Here is a 22,081-nt window from a genome sequence, read left to right as displayed (position 1 = left end):
TCACTATTGAGACTAATGTCTCTAGACGTAGGAGAAACCAGCGTGGGTGAAACCATTCTTGAGAGAGGGTGGAGAATAGCAGGAGACCCTGAGAATGTACCAAGGGGCAGGGAAATAGGAAGATCCGTTCCTCCCCTCCATTTTTCTGACAGTGGTTGCATCCAAGCTCAGCACCGACTGTTCCAACAGGCGCACGTGGTGCCTCCTTCCGGGTTGCTAGTGGGGTTCAGGGCAGGAGGGATCGCAACCGGACTGCGTGGGACTCCATGGCGCCCATTCAGAAGGCTTCGGGACGGAGAAGGAAAAGACAGCGGCGATGTAAAGATCATGATGTGGACGAGCAACAGGTACTGATCAAACCACAAGTTTTTTTTTTAATTAAAGAGAATAGCGAATTAACCAACCAAGGTGGGCATGGAAGTGATTTATTTGACAATAACCCCTATTGAGTGTAGCGGGACTTGTTTCCAAGTAGCAACCTAGTTGTAAACACGTGTATATTTACACAGTGATGAGCCTCCGTTGTATTCAGTGGGATTGTTTCTAAATAATGATTTCAAGGATCAAAAGCTGTGTCTTTTGCTAAAGTGGCTTGTAAAACGGCATGAAAACCAACTTATAAGACAAAAACTGTTTAAACCCCAAAACAGCATTTGTAACTAATCACACAATCCAAGAAGGGCTCGTTTGGCAGATTTCTGACATTGGCTTGTCTGTAGAGCTGCTGCCCCTAAAAAAACACAGATGCACTAATTATGGTAACCTTGTTGGGAGTCCTTCACGAAGGGAATCGGCTGGCTGTTGTGAATTTGTGGTGGTCTACCTCTGAAGATTCTAGCCCTAGATGTGGAAGAAATATTAAGAGCAAAAACTATCAGACCACGGGCACACAGCCTTGAAAATCCACAACAGCCCCTCTTTCTTGGATGTTCAGTCACTTTTCCCAAATAGATTCTTATGTTTGCACTTGTAAAGATTCTGGCAGCGCAACAAGATGAATCTGTTTCTTGTTATTCCATATCTGGTGCACACTTTCCCCATCCGTTTGTTCAAAGGACTACGAGATGCCAGTGCCAACCTTCCCCACGTCTGATTGTACCTCTGATGTCGAACCAGACACCCGGGAAATGGTTCGGGCCCAGAACAAGAAAAAGAAGAAGTCCGGGGGCTTCCAGTCCATGGGTGAGTGAGGGATAGCTGAAGTCTGCATCTCAGTTACTGTATTTTGTATTGGTTGATCTGGACAGGGTGACACATCGGGCCTTTTCTTGGATTTGGTCTTTGGGATGGGGGTGGATGTGGCCTTGACATCTATAGACTGTAGTCGGATCTCTTTGCTCTAAAGGCCTGAGTAGATATCAGTGCTCCCCTCTGTCACTCATCATCCAATAGGTTTCCAGAATGTCCTGTGAGATTTAAGCCTACTGACAATTCTCTCAATAAGTCGGTGGAGGACTGGAATGTCCGGTTCTCTGAAGCCATTAATGGGATTGCTTCCTCTCTGCTCCCATGCCAATTTGGTTCCTTTCCCCTGCTTATAGCTTCAGTCATCACTATAAATGCCTGGCTGTTTGGGAGTTCTGTGTCACTGCTTATTTTAAAAGGGAGGGTGGTGATTCTCACCCCTTCCGCACATGCAGAATAATGCACTTTCAATCCACTTTCACAATTGTTTGCAAGCAGATGTTGCTATTCTGCATTGCTGCAAAGTGCATTGAAAGTGGATTGAAAGTGCATTATTCTGCATGTGCAGAAGGGGGCATATAGATGACTGATCTATTAATGGCTGTTAGCCATGATTGAGAGCCAGCATGGTGTGATGGTTAAGAGTGACGGATTCTAATCTGGAGAACCAGGTTTGTTTCCCCACTCCTGTACTTGAAGCCTTCTGGGTGACTTTGGATGAGTCATGGTTCTCTCAGAACTCTCTCAACCCATGTGGAGACAGGCAATGACGTGCCACCTCGAAACGTTTCTTGCTTTAAAAACTCTGTAGAGCCACTATAAGTCTCTTGTGACCGAGTGGCACCTTTCACCACCAGCCATGATGGACTCAATGAAACCTCTGTGTTCAGGGGGTATACATCGCTGAATACCAGGTGCTTGATCAGGGGAGAGTGATGGAAAGTCTCTGGTCTCCATCTCCCAGCTTACGGATCTCGCAAGGCACCTGTTGGCATCTTTAGGCAGCAGGATCCTGCCCTACTGTGACCTATGGGTCTGACTCAGCTGGGCTCTGCTGCTGATCTTACAAACTGTTGTCTCTGCCAGGTTTGAGCTACCCAGTGTTCAAAGGGATAATGAAGAAAGGCTACAAAGTGCCTACCCCAATCCAGAGGAAGGTGAGTGGCCGACAAACATTTTGGGATGCAGTGTTTTATAGCATTGACACTACAAGACTGGTTTCCCAGACACTGCTTTTGTGGCAAGAAGGAGGCAAAACAGAGAGAAGGGCAGCAGCCGAGTGTGAGGGCAAGGGGTGGTGGAATACCTGATATCTGGTTTTAAAGAGAGAGCTAGCATGGTGCCGTGGTTAAGAGCAGCATGGCATAGTGGTTAAGAGCAGGTGGATTCTAATCTGGAGAACCGGGTTTGATTCCCCACTCCTCCACCTGAGTGGCAGCGGCTTAGCTGGTGGATAAGATGTGTTTCCGCACTCCTGCATTCCTGCTGGGTGACCTTGGGCTAGTCACAGTTCTCTCAGAACTGTCTCAGCACCACCTACCTCACAAGGTGTCTGTTGTGGGGAGAGGAAGGGAAAGGAGCTTGTAAGCCACCTTGAGTCTTCTTATAGGAGAGAAAGGTGGGATTTAAATCTAAACTCTTCTTCTTCTTAAACAATTGCTCATGAATGGACAAGAAGAAATGTTTATGCTGACCATCCGAAACTTGTTTTGCTACTTTTTGGTGGTCAACTGATCTTTCAGTATCATGGCAGGAATTTGCTGCTCCTACAGTATCATTAGAGGCTAGAGCAAAAAAAAGGGAACATTAGGAATCTGCCTCTCAGCTTCAACTACAAAATTAAGCCTTCATTGGCTGCTGAAAACTGTCTTCCTGGCCTGAGTCTGGATGAGAAAGGTGGGCTATAAATAAAGTAAAATAAAATGGAGGTGGAGCTTCCCTATGTTGATACAGGCTGCAGCATTGAATTTGAAATGGTTCAGGAAACAATATCTTTTACCCTCTTGATTGTTGCTGGTTTTGTAGACTGTTTCCCAATTACGGTTAAGAGTTAAGGCCTAATTTGCCAAGTTTCACTTTTTTTACATGGGGCTGTCTCTGTCTTGCAGGCTATTCCTCCAATCCTCGGATGGCTTGAGGGATGTGGTTGCCATGGCTAGAACGTGAGCGTGAAGCACGCCCAGAGAGCTGACCTGTTTCCTCATCCCCATGCGTACGAAGCTGAAGGAACACAGCCAGCTAGAGAGACCAAGGGCCCGGGCCCTCATCCTGTCACCCACTCGGGAACTGGCCCTGCAGACTCTGAAGTTCACCAAAGAGGTACGCCAAGCAAAGAGGAATTGCCGATGAGTGAAAAGGATGGAGAGAGCCAGTGTGGTGTAGTGGTCAAAGTGTTGAACTAGAATCTGGGAAACCAAGGTTCGAATCCTCACTTTGCCACAGAAACTTGCTGGGTGACCTTGGGCCAGTCACGCACCCTCAGCTTCGCCCTGGCAGGTATTTGGGAGACCTCCGAGGAATACCTGGGGCATGACGCAGAGGCAGGTAATGGCAAACCCTCTCTGAATGTCTCTTGTCATGAAACCCCCTTTATATTACCTAGGTGAATTTATATACTCCAGATACCATGGACTACATTTCTGATCAGTCTTCTGCCAGCATGGCCAATTGGCCATGCTGGCAGGGGCTGATGGGAATTGTAGTTCACGAACATCTGGAGTGCCATAGGTTCGCCACCACTGTCCTATGGGATCAACATAAGACAACTGTGACTTGATGGCAAGAAAATAAAAAAGGGTCTTTGACACCTGCCTATCTATCCCAAGACTCTCTCCTGAACCTTCAGAGACCGTTGGATGGATTGTGCTGTTTCTGTGAAGTGCGTAGCAAGACGCAGGCAGGCATATGGCAATATACCATCTAATACATATCCATGATCCTGATCATCTCTAACCTAGCGATAAATACTTTTAAACACAGCTGCGCGATGCAGTCTCACCTTAATGAAGGATACAAACAGCAAAGTTGTGTAAAAGAGCCCCCTTCCTCGGCTAGGGTTGCCTTGGCCACCGTTGGGTTTTCAAAGCCCACTGGGAATTCTTGCTGGTCCGCTGAAAGGCCAGTCCACCCTTGAAAAGTGACACAATCCATACACTGTGTCACCTTTCAATTGTTTGCATGTTGCCTTCTTGGCAGATATTAGCCTTCTGTTAGCTAACATTCTTTTCCAGCCAATGGTTTTCTTATTGCACAAAGTCTGCTGAGGTTTGGAGTTCAAATCTGTTTCAGGAAACTTTTCACCAAAGCTGTGGCTGCTTTTTGAAAAAATCCCTGTAAAGTGTTGGGGGTTTTTTTGGTGGGGGGAACAGCAAAGGCTGGGAATGGGCAGCATAGCGTGGTGTAGTGGTTAAGAGCAGGTGCACTCTAATCTGGAGAACCAGGTTTGATTCCCCACTTTGCCCCTTGAGCTGTGGAGACTTACCTGGGGGACCAAATTAGCTTGTGCACTTCAACTCACGCCAGCTGGGTGACTTTGGGATAGTCACAGTTCTTTGGAGCTCTCTCAGCCCCATCCACCTCACAGGGTGTTTGTTGTGGGAGGTGGGGGAAGGGAAAGGAGTTTGTAAGCCGCCTTGAGTCTCCTTATATAAATCCAAACTCTTCTTCTCTTGAGAATTGGAAAGTATAGCATCAAAGTTCCCAAGATAGCAGCCTAATTCTCCTTTGTCTGGTGTTGCAGCTTGGCCGGTTTACTGGGCTGAAAACTGCCTTGATTCTTGGAGGAGACAAGTAAGTTTCTGTGTCTATATTCCTGATCTGTTCCATCGTTAAGGACATGTTTTGCTTAAGACTGTAGAAGAAGGCCTGCTAGATGAGGTCAAAGGCTCACCTCGCCCAGAATCCTGTGTCCAGCCAGTTGCCATGACTAGGGTGTGAAGGCAACTAGCTCTCTCCAGCATCCAGAACTGAGGGGTATACTGCCCCTAAACAGAGATGTTCCATTTAGCTGTAATGGCTAATAACCATTGAAAAACCCCTCCCTCGTGGATATGTTTGAAGTCTCAGAAGCCGTTAGGTAAAAACCAATGAAATGGATAAGTTTGAGGAATTGGAAGAGTCCCCACCCCAGCAAATCTATCAGGAGATTCCCACACACAAATTCACCTTAATGAAGGTGATTCCCACACACAAATTCCAGCACATAGGCATGAGGGGAAATGGTGTTTTTGGCACCACACGTCTTATTTGGGGGTGGTTGAGGCACAGCCAGTTCACTCCCTTTTTCATGAGATTGGTTCTCCCAAGAAAGCCGATTACTGCTCTGAAAAGCAAAGGAAGGTGAAGTATTTGGTGCAGAGCTTGTAAAAGCTGTAGACTCAAAAGTTTGACTCAGACATGTGAGAAAATAAAGCAAAACCATTCTGAGGTTCGCCGCTTCAAACTCCAGGCAGAGGATCCTCTTTTTGGAATGTTCCCTTTCATTTCCAAATAACTTCTTGTGAATAGAAAGCCAGGAAATAGTGGGCAGAATGTTTTCCCGTGCTCTACTAGATTTCTTGGTGCAGGCAGTGTTTTATGCCAAGAACCACTCAAAGCTGGAATCTATCTATGAAGCGATGCACCCCATTCTACCACCTCATTCTCCCGCAGCGTCTGAATCAGGTGCGAAGTGTGGCTTTCTGATTCAGATGAAGGGAGAGAGTGGTATCACTCTACCTCTTCAAATGTTTGTCTGGCATAAATTTGCGTTTTCCTTTCCAGAATGGAAGACCAGTTTGCAGCCCTGCATGAAAACCCTGATATGTGAGTCAAAAATTCCTACCTGGATGTGTGTTTGTAGCAGGGAGAATTTCTCTTTCCTAGCTTTGGATGGGAGCAAGTTACTTAGGATCAAGTCTAGGTAGCCGGGGCTGCCTTGAGACATACCTCTGTTAAAATCTCCATGTAGGAAAGGTTCGGGATTGCTCCTTGGAGCTGTCAGTCTGAGGCGGGATTAGAACCTGGGCCCTAGCCTGACGCTGTGCAGTCATCTACACTTTAATCCCAGCAAGCTGGGTACTCATTTTACTGACAATTGAAGGATGGAAGGTTGAGTCAACCTTCAGCTGACTACCTAAAACCTTCTTTATTTTTTTGCTAGGAAGGGGCAGGATTCAGTCACCTGCAGTCTGAAATGGTACAATCCATATTTAGTCTACCTGCACGAACTATACCACTCTGACCCCCTGGCAGGGTGTTTGGCTGCATCTTGGGATTAGTTTCCAGAGACAGATGGCAGGAGAAAGAGAGAGCTCCTCTTTTCCTTATGGCAAGCACTCACTGTGTCTGTCCCTCCACAGAATCATCGCCACCCCTGGCCGCCTGGTTCACGTGGCCGTGGAGATGAAACTCAAGCTGCAGAGCGTGGAATACGTGGTGTTTGATGAAGCAGACAGGTCAGTTTTGATAACTCTGTAGGATTGCACCGATAATTGTGTAATTTCTGGCGACTGAGCTTTTGATTCGAATGTTTTTAAACTGATCAACTGACGAGTGCCCCAAATTAATTTGACAGCTGATTAAGTGAAGATAATCAATACAACTAGTTGTAAAAAATTCAAGCGGCTTGTGTGGGGGAGAGAAACGAGAATGCTTTTCTAGTGAAAGCAGCAGGGTTGAAGTAGGAAACATGTGAAGTTTTTTTTCTTTAGAACTGTTTTTTCCCATCTCATGTTCAAATGTATGCAGGTTCAGTCAACTGATTAGTATTCAGACTTTTACAAGTAAGGTTTCTGTAATTGGACTGTCCTCCTGGTACCCCATAGGTGTCAAACTCGCAGCCCTCCAGATGTTATTGACTACAGTTCCCATCATCCCCTGCCAGCATCATGCTGGCAGGGGGTAATGGGAACTGTAGTCCATATCATCTAGAGGGCTGCGAGTTTGACACCTGTGCTGTAGATGAAGGAAATGCCCTGTTTTCACTCATGTTCAGGTGAATGGTTATTTTAGCGCTATCACTTTTATTCAGTTTTGGGCACTGTTTGCTCTATATGCCCCCACCCCCCTTTCCAAAATTTATGTCAAGGGAGAATTCTGCATTAAGAGGAAGTTGATTTCTGCAATTCTGTAAAGATGATATAAACTAACCTTGCAAGATTCTGTATAATAGATTTGCTTTTGTCCTTCCCCTGTGTGGGGTTCTGCCCCCCATCCCAAGAAAGCTTACACCAACAACCCTTCTCGCTTTGTGTAATTAAAGGGACTAGGAACTTGCTGGGCTTTTTAAAGTTTGTTGTGTTGCAATCAGTATGCTTGGAATACTGGGATTGTTTTGCAAGTGGGGTTGTATTTTTTTTTAAATGAATTTTTAAGCCGCCTTGAAATATAGGAAATGTGGGGTATCACTATTTTAATAAATTACAATGAACCTCCTTCCAGGTGTCCCTGATTTATCATAATACCAGAAATGATGCCCTACCTTTTCCCCCAAACCAATGACTAACTCGATATGTGGCTGACTTCCAAAGCCATCTAAAACTTTTTAGTTGTAGGTTGCTAGGGATCCTGTCCAGTTGCTCTTCTCTTCCATCCCTGCCACTTGCTGAATTTTTGTGCTGCTTCCAAAATGGTAAAAGGTCTGGAATCCCTGCCCTATGAGGAAAGACTTAGGGAACTGAGTACGTTTAGTTTGGTGAAGAGAAGGTTTAAGAGGGGACATGGTAGCTATGTTTAGATATTTGAAGGGATGTCATGTTGGTGAGGGAGCAAGCTTGTTTTCTGCTGCCTCAGAGACTAGAACCAGGAGTAATGGGTTCAAAGTGAAGGAAAAGAGATTCCACCTAAACGCCAGGAAAAGCTTCTTGACAGTCAGGGCTGTTTGACAGTGGAATGCACAACCTCAGAGTGTAGTGGAGTCAATCCGCAACTAGGGCTGTGTCACACAGCAGAAAGCTGAAAAAGATTGACATCTGCATTAAGAAAATATTCTGATAACATTCAGTTTCCTAGTCCAGAGGTTGTCTATAGGCTGAAACCCTTGTGTGGGTTGAGAGTCCCCCCAGAGTTGTCGTTTTTACTATCTTTGGGAAGCTGCTGCTGCTGGGGCACACATGTCTCCAACAAGCGTCCCACAGGCCCTATTTGTAAGCATTCTGAGAGCAGGACAAGGTCATTTGGTTATGGTGATTTCTCCATGACTTGTTCCTCACTACAGTACATCTCTTTGCCCTACGAAGAGAGGCTTAGGGAGCTGGGGATGTTTGGAGAAGCAAAGGTTAAGGGGGGACATGACAGCTATGTTTAAATATTTGAAGGGATGTCATGTCAAAAGACGGAACAAGCTTGTTTTCTGCTGCCTCAGAGACTGGGACACGGCGTAATGGATTCAAGGTGCAGGAAAAGAGGTTCCACCTAAACATTAGGAAGAAATTTCTGACTGTCAGAAAGTTCTTCCTCTGTTCAACAGAGGAATTCACTGCCTCAGAGAGTGGTGGAGTCTCCTGCTTTGGAGGTTTTTAAACAGACACTGGATGAACATGTGTTGGGAGTGCTTTAACTGTGTGTTCCTGCATGCCAGGGGGTTGGACTTGATGGCCCTTGGGATCCCTTCCAACTCTATGATTCTGTGATTCCCTCCACAGGCTCTTTGAGATGGGCTTTGCTGAGCAGTTGCAGGAGATCCTCGCCCGACTCCCCGAGAGCCGCCAGACAGTGCTGTTCTCTGCCACCCTGCCAAAACTTCTGGCGGAGTTTGCCCGAGCTGGTAAGTGGGCAGGCCTTGTGATTGAGGAGGGTGGGAAATGCCCTCATATTGGCAGACTGGTGGCCTTCTGGAGCACATGCGGTAGCATTTCATGTTTTGTTCCTACCCGACTACTGTGCCTTGATACAGAGTCAGGGTGTTGGCCCTGTTTGTTCCAGTATGGCATTCTCCACCCAGTATGTTGGTTACCAGCAGAGAAGTATTTTTCTCAGCACCTGCTCAATGTAAGTGCCACGTACTGATTCTGGGCTTGATGCTTTGCATTTTTGTTCGGAGTTTTTTGCATATAAAACAAGGTAGTCTAGCACTGAGGCACAGACCCTCTTCTTGTGTCCTGTGTCAAAACTGTGCCTAACTCAGCTGGTATTTGGAAGGAGATAATGGGGGACTATGAATGAGGCAGAATTTGGCACTTCTGATGGGGTCTTGGGCCTCACTCAGGTGTCATTTTTATGTTCTTGTTTGGTAACATCTGTACAAGCAGAGGAGTGTGTCACGGTAGAAGGAATTTCTCAGCCTGCTTCTGGGCGTTGGCACCCATCTTTCGTTTCCTGGCAACTGCCCCACAGTCTTCTGTGAGAGACAAGGAACACTCACATTGTCTTTTCCCCCCACTTCCTTCTCAGGCCTCACAGAACCCATGTTGATTCGCCTGGATGTGGAGTCCAAGCTCAGCGAGCAGTTGAAGGTGGGGAAGTCGCAAAAATCCAGAAACGTTTTGTGGGGGGAAGGGGAGTTGGTGTCTCCTGAGACTTAAGGAGGCCTCGTCTGGCAGTGGTCTTACACCGTGCTGCTTTGTGTTGGGTGAGGTGACCTTCCTTCCCTAGGACGAGTCTCAGGCAGTGGCTAGTGTTGAACACCTTGGCTTGCTAGCGTGGCAGGAGACAACCTTGATAACATGGGGCTCTGGTTCCTTGCAGTCTCACCAGCATTAGAGAATGTCCTCCATGTATCCACTGCTGCTTATATGGGCTGCAAGACATGAATAGAACATGTGTTGTTACTTATTGAATTGCCAGTGGTTTGCTGGTGCTCATGAAGTGAACTTTGGTGAACTGGATGAACTTTGACTCATCACAGTTCTCTCCAAACTCTCTCAGCCCCACCTGCCTCACAAGGTGTCTGTTGTGGGGAGAGGAAGGCAAATAAGTTTGTCAGCCACTTTGAGTCTCCTTACAGGAGAGAAAAGCAGGGTACAAATTCCAAACTTTTCTTCTACATCTTCTGCATTTGAAACCATTGTTTGATGTATTTGCTGTAGCTCATCTTGCCTATTTGTGTTAATCTGTACGTTTCAAGGAATGATGCTGTGTACTGAACCCCTTTGGGTGGAAGAATCGTTTGACCTCAGCTGTTCTGTGCAGTTCCTGGCTGCCATTAGGGTTGCTGCTGACTAATTTTTCACCTGTCTTAATGTCCAGCTCTCCTTCTTCCATGTTCGTGCGGATGACAAGCCAGCGCTCCTCTTGCATCTACTCAGAACAGTGGTTAGACCTCAAGACCAGACCCTCGTGTTTGTATCCACCAAACACCACACGGAGTATCTTAAAGAGGTGTGTGAGGGTTTCTAGGGAAAGGGAAGGGCCTGTCACAGCTGGGTGCCCTTTCAGCGTCTATGCAGTGCTGTGATTTCTCCCTTCAAATCCTTTTTCAGTTCTGATTCAATTTGCATTCTTTTTCTTCAGGCCTCAACTGAACCAGTATGTAACCACAACTGGTCATATACTTCATTTCTTGCTACGTTTGGTGTTTTTATTTTTTTTCTTCTGTTGACCCTCACAACAGCCTTGTCTCGTAGGTTAGTCTAAGGTAGGGGTGGCTGACCTATGGTGTTCCAGATGTTCATGGACTACAATTCCCATCAGCCCCAATTGACCATGCTGGCAGGGGCTGATGGGAATGATAGTCCATGAACATTTGGAGCACCATAGCTTGGCCACCCCTGGTCTAAGGGAAAGTGACAGGCTCAAGTGAGCTTCTTGAGTGAGTAGGAGTGTGAAAAAGTTGAGAAAAGTTTCCTCCATTTCCCATCAACTGCTGAATCAGCTTTCCCCATACTTCTGTGTCAGGGAATGGCCAAATGACAGCTTCATAGATCTAGTTCTTCCAAATAGCGGGTGGACTCACCTGTTTCCTGAAATCTACCACCTCAGATGACAGGTGGGGTCTTGCATGACAGGCGGCTTCTAGGGGGAAAGCTGCTAGGTACCCATTTGAGCCTGAGGTACACCTGCCGTCTGAAATTGCGCCGCCTCATTTGCTGTATGTGGCAATTAAAGCCTCACTAACAAATAAGAGAGTGGAGTTCCTTGTATTATGAAACAATTTGTCATAGGCAGCACTTTAGAAATTAAAGATCTATACCTGCACTCCATTTTGTGCCTTTAAAATTTCATCTGTAAAACAGTTTCATTAGCATAGCTTTCAAGGATTCCTTGTGATCGTGATATAGTCTGCTAGAGACTATTATTTTTCTGTAGAGCCATGAGGACTAGAAACATACCTTTTTCAAAAGAGGAACATTGCAAAAATAAATTTTCAGTTCAGTCCTTTGCTATTTCCACAGAGGGCTGAAAAACAGAGGGATATTAAATGCACACCTGTTCCCTTATATTGTTTAGGGTTTTTTATGCCATCTAGAAGTTAACTGGTTTTAGCATTTATATCTTTGTATTCTGTAATTCTGTATTGTTTTTATATGTTTTCCATATATTGATTGCAAAGCCGCCTCGAGTCTTTTGGGAGATTGGTGGGATACAAATGCAAAGTATAAATAAATAAGCAGTGAAAATCTGGATCTGCTGACTTACTGGTCTCTCTACAGCTGCTGACAGCTCAGGGTGTGGAATGCACGCACATCTACAGCTCTTTGGACCAGACAGCCCGCAAAATTAACATTGGCAAATTCACCCATGGCAAGTGCTCAGTGCTGATCGTCACTGACTTGGCCGCCCGTGGGATTGACATCCCCTTGCTGGACAATGTGGTCAACTACAGCTTCCCTGCCAAGGCGAAGCTTTTCCTGCATCGTGTGGGTGAGTTCTGAAGGCCGTGTTCTTAGCCTGGAGCCTTATGTGTGTTAATCTATGAAGTTGCCTTCCATAGGTGTCAAACTCACGGCCCTCCAGATGTTATGGACTACAGTTCCCATCATGGACTACAGGTGATGGGAACTGTAGTCCAAAACATCTGGAGGGCTGCGAGTTGGACACCTGTGCCTTACGCCATCAGTCTGGGCCCATGTTGCCTTCTCTTTCCTAACTGAGGCTCTGTTATTTATTGCATTCATTTTCTGCCTTTTTCATGGAGACTCAAGGCAGATTACAGAGTTAAAAGGGCAATGCACAAAAGATCAGGGTAATGTATACAGCGGGTTGCAGTCGGGATAAAGCAACCTGCTGTAGCCTCAGGCCGTATGCATTCCTCCGTGCAGGCAGTGGATGGGGCCCCCTCATGCACGGAGGCGGGGGTTTCTCCCACTCACCTTCCTCCGCTGCGTAGCTACATGGGCAGGCCGGCATGGCCCTCCACAGCCATGCTGCCATCCCTGTGTCCCTGCGTGGCTACGCAGTGGAGGGAGGTGAGTGGGAAAAAAGAAAAGCGCGACTACAACCCACATTAAAACTAAAGTGTCGCAGATGGCGCGATTCTCAAAAAAACTGGGTTGGGGGAAACGTGGGGCGGACTCGCTTCAGGAGCAGAATCCATGCAATGTTCCCCCCAAAATGGGTTTTATCCCGTCGTTACCCCGGTTAATTGGCCCGTGCGGAAGGGGCCTGGATTGCGCAGTTTGAAGAACAATGAAATATAAAACAGTGCCATGCATGCAACAGCCTGGATTTCATGCATCTCCAGATGAACCGGATATGATAATTAGAGAAAAATGAGGTAAAGGCAGAATAATACATCTGAGAAAAACAGAGAAAAAAGGTGGAGGGAAAAGAGAGGCACCTCTGAATTTTCGCAGTCTCATTCTGCATTTGACACTTCCTTTGCTTTTTCTACCCAGGCAGAGTGGCGCGTGCTGGAAGGAGTGGAACAGCCTACTCTTTGGTGGCGCCCGATGAGACTCCGTACATCTTCGATTTGCACCTGTTTCTCGGCCGTCCCCTTATCCTTGCCAGCCCCCACACGAAGCCCACAGGTAGGGAATCCCCTGTCCAATGTGGCTGACTGGTAAGGGTGACAGTCTTTCTTTACATATGGAGATTTAGAACCAGAAGGCTTGTGTCACTGTTTGTTGATTTGTCCACTTTATTCAGATCTAAAACAAAAAAAAATTTGGCCAGCTCAGGCTTAAGCATCATGATGGAGGAAGTCTTATTTCTCCTTGCAGACGTGGAACCAGAAGTTTCTTACAAGGTTGGCCTTTTGTTCTCAAGCTGCAATGAAAATTGGGGCCATGCTGGTTTCTGCACAGATCACCTAAAGATCTTATTTGTGTTAGTCATCTGATAGACATATATGGGACCCTTTCTGTCGCTCTTTAATGAAATGAGCTTTAAACTGTTTTGAAAATGCAACTTCTAACAGTGCCTTAATCCAATTTTGGAGTATCTTACATTTTATTGTTGATTCTTTGTAAATGCTTTTGACTTCGTGCGATAAACTGAACTGAACAATCTTTCCCAAGTTGTTGTATGAAAGGGAGGGAATACATCATTAGGAAAGGTACACGGTGCCTTGTAAACCAGCTTGCAAGCTGTGGCTCAGCTATAGCTTGTAATAATTATTCTTAGCAAGGGAAGTTTGGATAAGTTTTTTTCCCCCCCAAAGCCATGAGCAACTGACATGGCCTAGGAGCAAAAGTTTGTTGAGAGCGAGTAATATCGGTAGACTGATAGAAAAGTTACTGCATGGCAGGCAGATGTTCCTCCTGCTGGGGTGATTCTAGTTCTTCTCTGCTGCAAGAAGGATATCTACATTGATGGAGGTTGTGATGGTAGTCGTGGCAATGCCAACATAGAGATACGGCCGGAACGAGGCTTCCTGCCTGCAATAGCTGTTGGAGCCCAATAGTTGCTACAGTCCACTGGAGGCTTCTAGTCATGTGGGGATCTTTAAACCTCCAGCGGGAATTGGTCTTAGTAATGTGGCAGTGAGCCCACAGCTCATTCATGCTAGCATGCATAAACATTTGTCACTGAAGGAAAATGAATTCTGCATTTTCTGTTTATGTGGAATAAGGAAACTTTCATTAGCTTTCCTGCTAGGCATATATGGGGCAAGGAGCTGTACAGAGAATTAGAGATCTTTTAGCTTTAAAAAAAATCACCATAACTTTTGCCTTTTTTAGTTTAAGCTTCCAGGCCAAGGAGGTAGGAACTAAACACACACAACCTGAAATCTTCAGATTGATGAACTAACTCCAAGCTTACATACAGGTTGGCACGTCCTTAATTTCAGGTTCATCATAAGTTGCCCATTGGTGTTCTGGTGGCAAGGCCGTTCTGTCAAGATTCCCTCAGGCCCTGGCATTGCTTCTGGGTGGTGGCAATCCCTTTGCTTCTGAAGCTGGATTCTTGGCTGTATCCTGACTGAGAGAATTCTCCATCACCTGTTCCCAACCTGGGCTCTGTGGCCAATCCTTTCCTCCTGTTTCAGATGCAGACGGTGTCTTTGGTCGCGTACCCCAAAGCGTCATTGACGACGAGGAGAGCCTGCTGCAGACAGACCACGAGCGCTCACTGGACCTGCAGAGTTTGCGTCGAGTGTCTGACAACGCTCAGAAGCAATTCCTGAAGTCACGGCCGGGTCCATCACCGGAATCCATCAAGAGGGTCAAAGAAATGGACTTCTCCCTTCTGGGCATTCATCCTCTCTTTAGTGAGTGTTCTCTCCAGAGAGAGGGTGAAATAACTGGTGCTTTTGGCTGCAAACAGACTGCGTAGTAGGAGTTCCATGGCTTGGCTTCTGTGGCCCTTTCTCTCACAGCAGGCTTGGAACTCCATGGCAGGTGGAATTGTGGTCTGCACCATGGCAGATGTGGGGAAGGCTGGCATACGTTTGAATGTTCTGCCTCTCCAGTGGGAAGACTCCCCATATATTGTAAAACAGCCCATCAGAATTTAGTGTAAGTCCTCTCGCAACATGGTGGAACACGGAGCCATCCAAGATTGGGGCCCTGCGGGATATAGCAAAGTGCCTTGAAAACTAAAACGTTTCATCAAGCATTTGATTAAGTCAGCCAGGACTTGACAATAATTCTGGGGGCCCTTTTTCTTCCCCTCCCCCCCTTTTCCTCATGTTCCCCTCCCTTCCCTTTTTCTCATCTTTTCCCCTTTCCCCTTGTTTCTCCCGTTTACATATGAGCAAATAGGCCAGTGGTGGCGAACCTTTGGCACTCCAGATGTTCATGGACTACAGTTCCCAGCAGCCCCTGACATCATGGCCAATTGGTCATGCTGGCAGGGGCTGCTGGGAATTGTAGTTCATGAACATCTGGAGTTCCATAGGTTCGCCACCACTGAAATAGGCAGTAGTGAGAGAGTCTCCTTGGAGTCTCTATGCTGAACTGGGAGGAGGTCCCTGTAAAGGTTCCCTCCAGAAATTCTATTCCAGGAAGCCCAAAGTTTTCTGTCACCAAGCTGTTGGTTTAAATGATAGGCTTAACACTGAAATGTATTATTATTATTCGATGGTTTTATTGGTTGTTTGTATACTAAGCTGTAATAATGTTTGCCACCCTGAGCCTGGTCCACCAAAATAGGGCGGGGTATAAATCTGAAAGAAAGTGAAGTAAAAAGCAAAATACGTTCTCATTTGCTGATTTCTGTTTTGCCTAGAATACGTATAGCCCAGAATAAAATACCCTTTGTGTTGTTTCTCTTCAGGTTTGCGCTTTGAGGAGGATGAGATCGAGCAGCTAAAATTCATGGACAGCATCAAAACATACCGTTCCAAAGCAGTGAGTGCAGCAGGGAGCTCCAGTTATTAGTCCCTTCCTCTCTTCTTGATGTCAGTGGGGAGGGATCATGGCTCAATGGAAGAGGCTCTGATTTGCTTACAGAAGCTCGTAGGTTCAATCCCCCAGTGTCTCCAGTAAAAAGCACCAGGCTGTTGTGATGTGAAAGGCCTCCACCTGAGACCACAGAGACCAACTGCTGCTAGTAGTCATTGATGGACCTTTTTTCAAATAATATGATTCCCCTTTTAAAGTGGTCTACATTCGTGGTCACCCTTGCAACCACTGGATGTGACTTCCACAGTTTGGTTTCATTTAAATATCCCCACTTAACCATGAAGTTGATTGAATGCCCTTGAGTTAGTCGTACTCTCAGCCTAAATCTACCTAGCAGTGTTGTGAGAATAAAATGGGCAAGGAAGAATTATATGGTAATTGGGGGGTGGGGGAAGCTTTGGGAACCATTTGGGAAAGGAATATTGCCGGAGTGAAGGTATAGAATCATAGAGTTGGAAGAGGCCATACAGGCCCTCTGGTCCAACTCACCTCGTCACATCAATGTAGCCTGGAACTTAGCCCTACCTTCTGAGAGTTTGGATGGGAAATGAACTTCCAGCTGTGTTTGGCGCAAAATAGCGGGAAGGAGGTCTTCGCTGCCTCACCCAGTCACCATTTTGCATGTGTCTCTTTAATGCATCAGACTATCTTTGAAATTAACTCCACCAACAAGACTCTGGCCAGCGACATCATGCGAGCCAAACGGAGCCACGACCGGCCGCTCATCGACCGGCACCAAAGGAAACAGCAAGAAAGGTTGGCCTTGGCAGCAGAGAAAGTCCAAGACTCAGCTATGTCAGTTGCTGCTGTTGAAGACTCTGAGGAGGTGGAAGAAACCCTGCAGGTAAGGCCACTGTAGGTGATGAGCAATGCTGGGTGGAGATTCCGCTCAGATCTAACGAACCGAGATCTTGCAGATTCTGCGGTGATACAATTCTGTCATATATAAATTAAGCAAGTGTGCAGGACTCCTTCATCTGTTTCATTGGATTCTGCTTCTGATATTCAGTGCAAATGGTCCAAGTGTAGGACACAGAAGTCCTGTTCTTTGGTCACTGGAAATATTGATTCAGCAGCGGTCCTGATGAGAGTCAATCAGTAATTTTTCTATGCCCTTTAATAAGGAGTAGAAACTTGCTTCTTTTTTAAAAAAAGGGGAGAGCCTCCATTTTCAAGAAGCTTCATTCTGTGGCCCCTGCTGGCCACTATTCCAGACTTCTGGAGAGTCATCATATGTGCACAGTTCCAGTCAGGAAGATGTCCCGAGGACTCTTTCTAGAGTGACCCACTGAGTATGGAGAAGGACAGGCTCAGAGATGGTGTGGGACAAGAGGGCTCTGCTTTAGTGGAGCTGGATCATATTCCTAGAATCATAGAGTTGGAAGAGACCAAAAGGGCCATCAAGTCCAACCCCCTGCCATGCAGGAACACACAATCAAAACACTCCTGACAGATGACCATTGAGCCTCTCTATAAAAACCTCCAAGTAAGGAGACTCCACCACACTCCGAAGTAGTGCCTTCCACTGTCGAACAGCCCTTACTGTCAGGAAGTTTTTCCTGAAGTTTAGGTGGAATCTCTTTTTCCTCACCTTGAACCCATGACTCCTGGTCCTAGTCTCTGGAGCAGCAGAAAACAAGCTTGCTCCCTCACCAACATGACATCCCTTTAAATATCTACACATGGCTATCATGTCACCTCTTAACCTTCTCTTCACCAAACTAGGCATACCCAGCTCCCTAAGTCTCTCCTCTTGACAAGGGAAGAGTCATTTACTGGTCTTAACTCTTCTGCCCCAGAATGTCTTCTCCACTGTGGTTGGGAAGAAGCGAAAGCAGCCCCAGGTGGGACCTGGCACAGGGAAGAAGAGGAAACAGGCGACGCAGAGAGATGAGGAATTCTACATCCCTTACCGACCAAAGGACTTTGATTCTGAGCGTGGGTATGTCAAGGATTGGGGGACGGGGGGGCAGCGAGGCCTCCATCCAAGCAGGAGGGTGATCTTCTGACCTTGTTGTGTATGACCAGGCTCAGCATCAGTAAGGAAGGCAGCGCTTTTGAGCAGCAGGCTTCGGGTGCCGTCCTCGACCTCATGGGAGATGAAAATCAGAACATGAACACAAACAAGCAACTTCTGAAGTGGTGAGTGCCAAGTTCGAGCCAGGTTGATATTAGCTAATTGATTAGTTGGTTGGATGCGATGGGATATGTATGTGGGAAGGGAAAAACTGGTTGAAAATTGTTGGATGTGACCATGTCTAGCATCAGAGAAACTGAGAAGGCCCAGCAGGGGTCAGGTAGATAAGATAGGGCTGTAAGGTTAGAGACCCTTCTGCCCTTTTGTGTCCCCTCTTGTCTGTCCTTAGATAATCTCAAGTCTGATTTCCTCCTCCTTGGTATTCTGTCCGCTAGCTAGTGAGGAAGCTGAAGCTATCCCTGTCTCTCAGCTTTCCAGTCTGAAGTATAGTTCCCTAAAAAACATTGAACTTTACCTTTAATCAGTGAGTCTACCACTTCTCTGTGTAACTAGCAATCTTCCAACAGAGTGGCAGAGGCTTATCTGGTGAACCAGATGTGTTTCTGCACTCCTACATTCCTGCTGGGCGACCTTGGGCTAGTCACAGTTCTTTGGAACTCTCTCACCTACCTCACAAGGTGTCTGTTGTGGGGAGAGGAAGGGAAAGAAGCTTGTAAGTCACCATGAGTCTCCTTACAGGAGAGAAAGAGGGGATACAAATTCAAACTCTTCTTTCCAAACAAATGACAGTCTGGACAAATGCTTTATCACGCAGTAGCTGATGTTTGGTTAGTGGCCTGTTTCAAACACTGCAGGGACAGCATGCAGTACCTTAGAGAGCCCTTTTTCCTCAGAGCCATTCGAAAATATAGGGATGTGATCCTAAAAGCTGCCATTGCTTGAAATCAAAGGGCTGATAAAATACACAATTGTGCTTTCTGGTTTCTTCAGCCCTCCTTTAACCACTTAACTGTGTTTCAGGGATCGGAAGAGGAAGCGGTTCGTGGGGCAGGTGGGCCAGGAGAACAAGAAGAAAATTCGAACGGAGAGTGGAGCGTACATCAACAGCTCATACAAAAGCAACCTGTATCCTTACACCAGGTTGAGGAGGGTGTCACTGCTTAATAAAAAAATATTTGCCCACAATTACAAGTGTCAGGAATGCTTTTTAGGAGGGACATTTCCTCTTTTGTTTTGACACAGGAAGGAATGTCTCTTCAGAAGCTGTGACACCTGCTACACCTCATCCTAAAACTCAGAACCATTTTTTGTTCACGTGCAGATTGTAGCCATTTAGAGCGTGTGTGATTGGTTAAGATTTCTTACAATGGGTGACACCCCTGCTGAGGTTAGCTTCGTGGTGTCTTCTGTCTAGCCCCAGTGCATCAAAAGCCCCAGTCACAGGTAAAGAGTCTTATCAAATATGCCACCACAGCAGCAGCTTCCACATAGCTGAGGCAGTGGTGTAGTGGTTAAGAGCAGGTGGATTCTAATCTGCAGAACCGTGTTTGATTCCCCTCTGGCAGAGGCTTATCTGGTGAACCAGATGTGTTTCCGCACTCCTACATTCCTGCTGGGTGACCTTAGGCTAGTCCCGTGGTGGTGAACTTATGGCACTCCAGATGTTCATGGACTACAATTCCCATCATGCTGGCCGGGGCTGATGGGAATTGTAGTTCATGAACATCTGGAGTGCCACAGGTTCGCCACCACTGGGCTAGTCACAGTTCTTTCAGAACTCCCTCAGCCCCACCGACCTCACAAGGTGTCTGTTGTGGGGAGAAGAAGGGAAAGGAGCTGGTAAGCTTCCTTGAGTCTCCTTTCAGGAGAGAAAGGTGGGGTATAAATCCAAACTCTCCTTCTTCTTTTCCTACCTGTGTGGTAAGGGATGGCCAACAGCCTGAAGGCAGGATGGGCTCCTTGTGGGGAAACTATAGCACCCCCTCCCAATCACAGTCAGAGCCTCAGTTGGTTGTGTGGGAGCTGAAGAGAGGCCAACCTTCCCTGCTGTTCCTTTCAAACACACGAAGCTGTCTTTGTGGCATTGGTCCATCTCACTCCGTGCAGCCTGTGCTGATTGGCAGCATTTCTCCAGGGTCACAGGCAGAGAAAGGCATTTCCCTGCATCCATTACACTTTCTAAATAGAGATGCCAGGGATTGAATCCATGGCCTTCAGTACACCCGTCACATATTCTGCCAGCACAGGGGGCCACTTCCAAAAGCCTTTTTAGATGAGATTAAAAGCTGCCCCTGCAAGTATTAAGGAGTTATCATCGCTGCTCAGGAAGGAATCTGGGAAGTTACACTTCCTGAACGTGCTCCCACAGTTATGAGAGATGGAAAAAGAAAAACAGGATCGACGAACGGGATTCTGACTCCGAGGCTGAAGGAGATAATAGAAGTGGGAAGAAACAGAAAGGCAGAGGTGAGTGGGGCCACACAGGCCAAATATTACAGGTTCTACTATTTGGCTCAGTTATAACTTCTAGAGCAAGGGTGTCCCAACTCTGGCGCTTCAGATGTTCATGGACTACAATTCTCATCAGCTCTTCCTCTTCTTGTTTCTCCAGAAAAAAAGCGTTTATGAAACCATTTGGTTGCAGAGATGCTTGAATCTGCACTGATTGGGGCAGAACTTCATATATTTGAAGGGGGGAATCGTGTTAAAACTCTTTTCGCACTTAGCATTTTTTTCATTTTGTATAGGCTTCTCAAGTGTGTGTGTACATTTTCACAATGTGCAGGCTGCTGAAAGTCCCTCTTAAGGGTACCTAGACATGGCTCTGAATATGTGGGACAAGGAACTCCTCCTCCTCCCCCCCCCCCCCCCCGCCATCACTGGGACCTCCGCAGCTGTACATCTTTAATCATCTCTCTGCCCGCCCTGAAACCTAAACACTTGCTTTTGTTTTCTCGGAGGCAACTTTTACAGGATATGGAATTCCTTAGCAGGTCCCAAAGTCTTGATTTTTGTGAGGGGTATTTTCAGCCCGTCCCAACGACCTGTAGCTCTGCCTTCCAGGGGACAGCAGTGGCCCAGAAAGTCCAGAGGATGCTTTGTAACATGACCATGTGACTTCCTTTGTAGGGGGGCGCCCAATGCATACCTCCCAAGGCCGCCGTGGCTCCCAGCAGACGCAGGCCCGCTCTGAGCTGAAAACCAAGCAGCAGATCCTGAAACATCGAAAGAAAGAGTCCAAGCAGCGTTTCCTGCAGAGCGGGGGTCTCAAACGCTTGAAGTCCCGCAACCGTCAGCACGTCCAAAACCTCCGCAAGAGCGCTTTTGGGCGTGGCGGTTTCAAGAAGGGCAAGATGCGGAAGAGGATGTAGGGGTTCGATGAGAGGGCAGAAGGCTCTCTACACTTGCCTCATTGGGTGCCAACTCTGGGTTTCAAGGGAAATGTTTTTTTTAAAGCTTTGTTTACAACTAATGGGTCTGAAATAGTTCTCTGATCCATCGGCCCTGGGGGGCCTTGAAGCCTTCACAAGTCCCCTGGCCTTGAACCAGTCGGAGAATAATATTTCACCTCAGTGTTTGATCTTCCCTGTTTTCTGACCTGGATTTAGAACAAGTCTGTACAGCGTGGGGCTTAGCCTGGCAAAGCACAATTCACCAGTTTGCTGAGGTCAGCGAAGTATTTGACCAGAACCAAATATATGCAGCAAAAGCAAGCGGCTTAGTGTGTTCTTGGTGGAGTTACATAATAAGCCCCGGAAGGTTACTTTAGGCCAGGGGTAGGGAACCTGCGGCTCTCCAGATGTTCAGGAACTACAATTCCCATCAGCCTCTGTCAGCATGGCCAATTGGCCATGCTGGTAGGGGCTGATGGGAATTGTAGTTCCTGAACATCTGGAGAGCCACAGGTTCCCTACCCCTGCTTTAGGCTTTGTCAAATCTAAAGCGTAAGCCTAGATTACTCTCTTATATCACTCCCCTTCATATTAAGGCTACATCATCACATTAAGAGGGCACTAATGAAAGTGAAGCAGGTGTTCAGGCAAAATGTGGTCGGCCATTACAGTCTTAGCAACTACTTGGACTAGCTGGGGATGTAGGAGCTTGCAGGAAAGCTCAGGTGTCCCATTTTGACTTACCTGCCAAATGCACCACTCTGTTTCCTCCTCTGTGCTGTCTGCCTTCTGTGCACTTTATCCCTCCCTCCCCCTCTTCT

The 22,081-nt window shown here is 46.8% G+C and overlaps 1 protein-coding gene across 1 annotated transcript; it reads left to right on the top strand.

The window, feature by feature from the left end:
- Nucleotides 1–122: 122 nt before the first annotated feature.
- On the top strand, nt 123–21,581 carry DDX54 (DEAD-box helicase 54). The gene is made up of 20 exons (XM_048514334.1): nt 123–347; nt 1,056–1,182; nt 2,272–2,342; nt 3,294–3,504; nt 4,925–4,974; nt 5,947–5,988; nt 6,525–6,620; nt 8,808–8,929; nt 9,556–9,617; nt 10,351–10,482; nt 11,754–11,964; nt 12,939–13,073; nt 14,534–14,755; nt 15,763–15,836; nt 16,534–16,734; nt 17,690–17,832; nt 17,919–18,032; nt 18,889–18,993; nt 20,237–20,334; nt 20,998–21,581. Exons 4-20 carry the CDS (start codon nt 3,394–3,396, stop codon nt 21,237–21,239), a joined length of 2,160 nt encoding a protein of 719 aa, XP_048370291.1. The 5' UTR covers nt 123–347; nt 1,056–1,182; nt 2,272–2,342; nt 3,294–3,393; the 3' UTR covers nt 21,240–21,581.
- Nucleotides 21,582–22,081: the final 500 nt, after the last annotated feature.

This window comes from Sphaerodactylus townsendi, linkage group LG13 (genome assembly GCF_021028975.2).
Source record: "Sphaerodactylus townsendi isolate TG3544 linkage group LG13, MPM_Stown_v2.3, whole genome shotgun sequence".
In the NCBI taxonomy this organism is placed as follows: Eukaryota; Metazoa; Chordata; class Lepidosauria; order Squamata; family Sphaerodactylidae; genus Sphaerodactylus; species Sphaerodactylus townsendi.
Note: the sequence above shows the minus strand (reverse complement) of the source record. Positions and strands in the feature narration are given on the sequence as shown.

What these genes read in the sequence shown, in the direction of transcription:
- DDX54 (XM_048514334.1), top strand. Translation starts at nt 3,394, where the DNA reads ATGCGTACGAAGCTGAAGGAACACAGCCAGCTAGAGAGACCAAGGGCC. An exon ending in AGGTGGAAGAAACCCTGCAG is followed by an intron (nt 16,735 to 17,689) that starts GTAAGGCCACTG and finishes CTTCTGCCCCAG; the next exon opens with AATGTCTTCTCCACTGTGGT. An exon ending in AACAAGCAACTTCTGAAGTG is followed by an intron (nt 18,033 to 18,888) that starts GTGAGTGCCAAG and finishes ACTGTGTTTCAG; the next exon opens with GGATCGGAAGAGGAAGCGGT.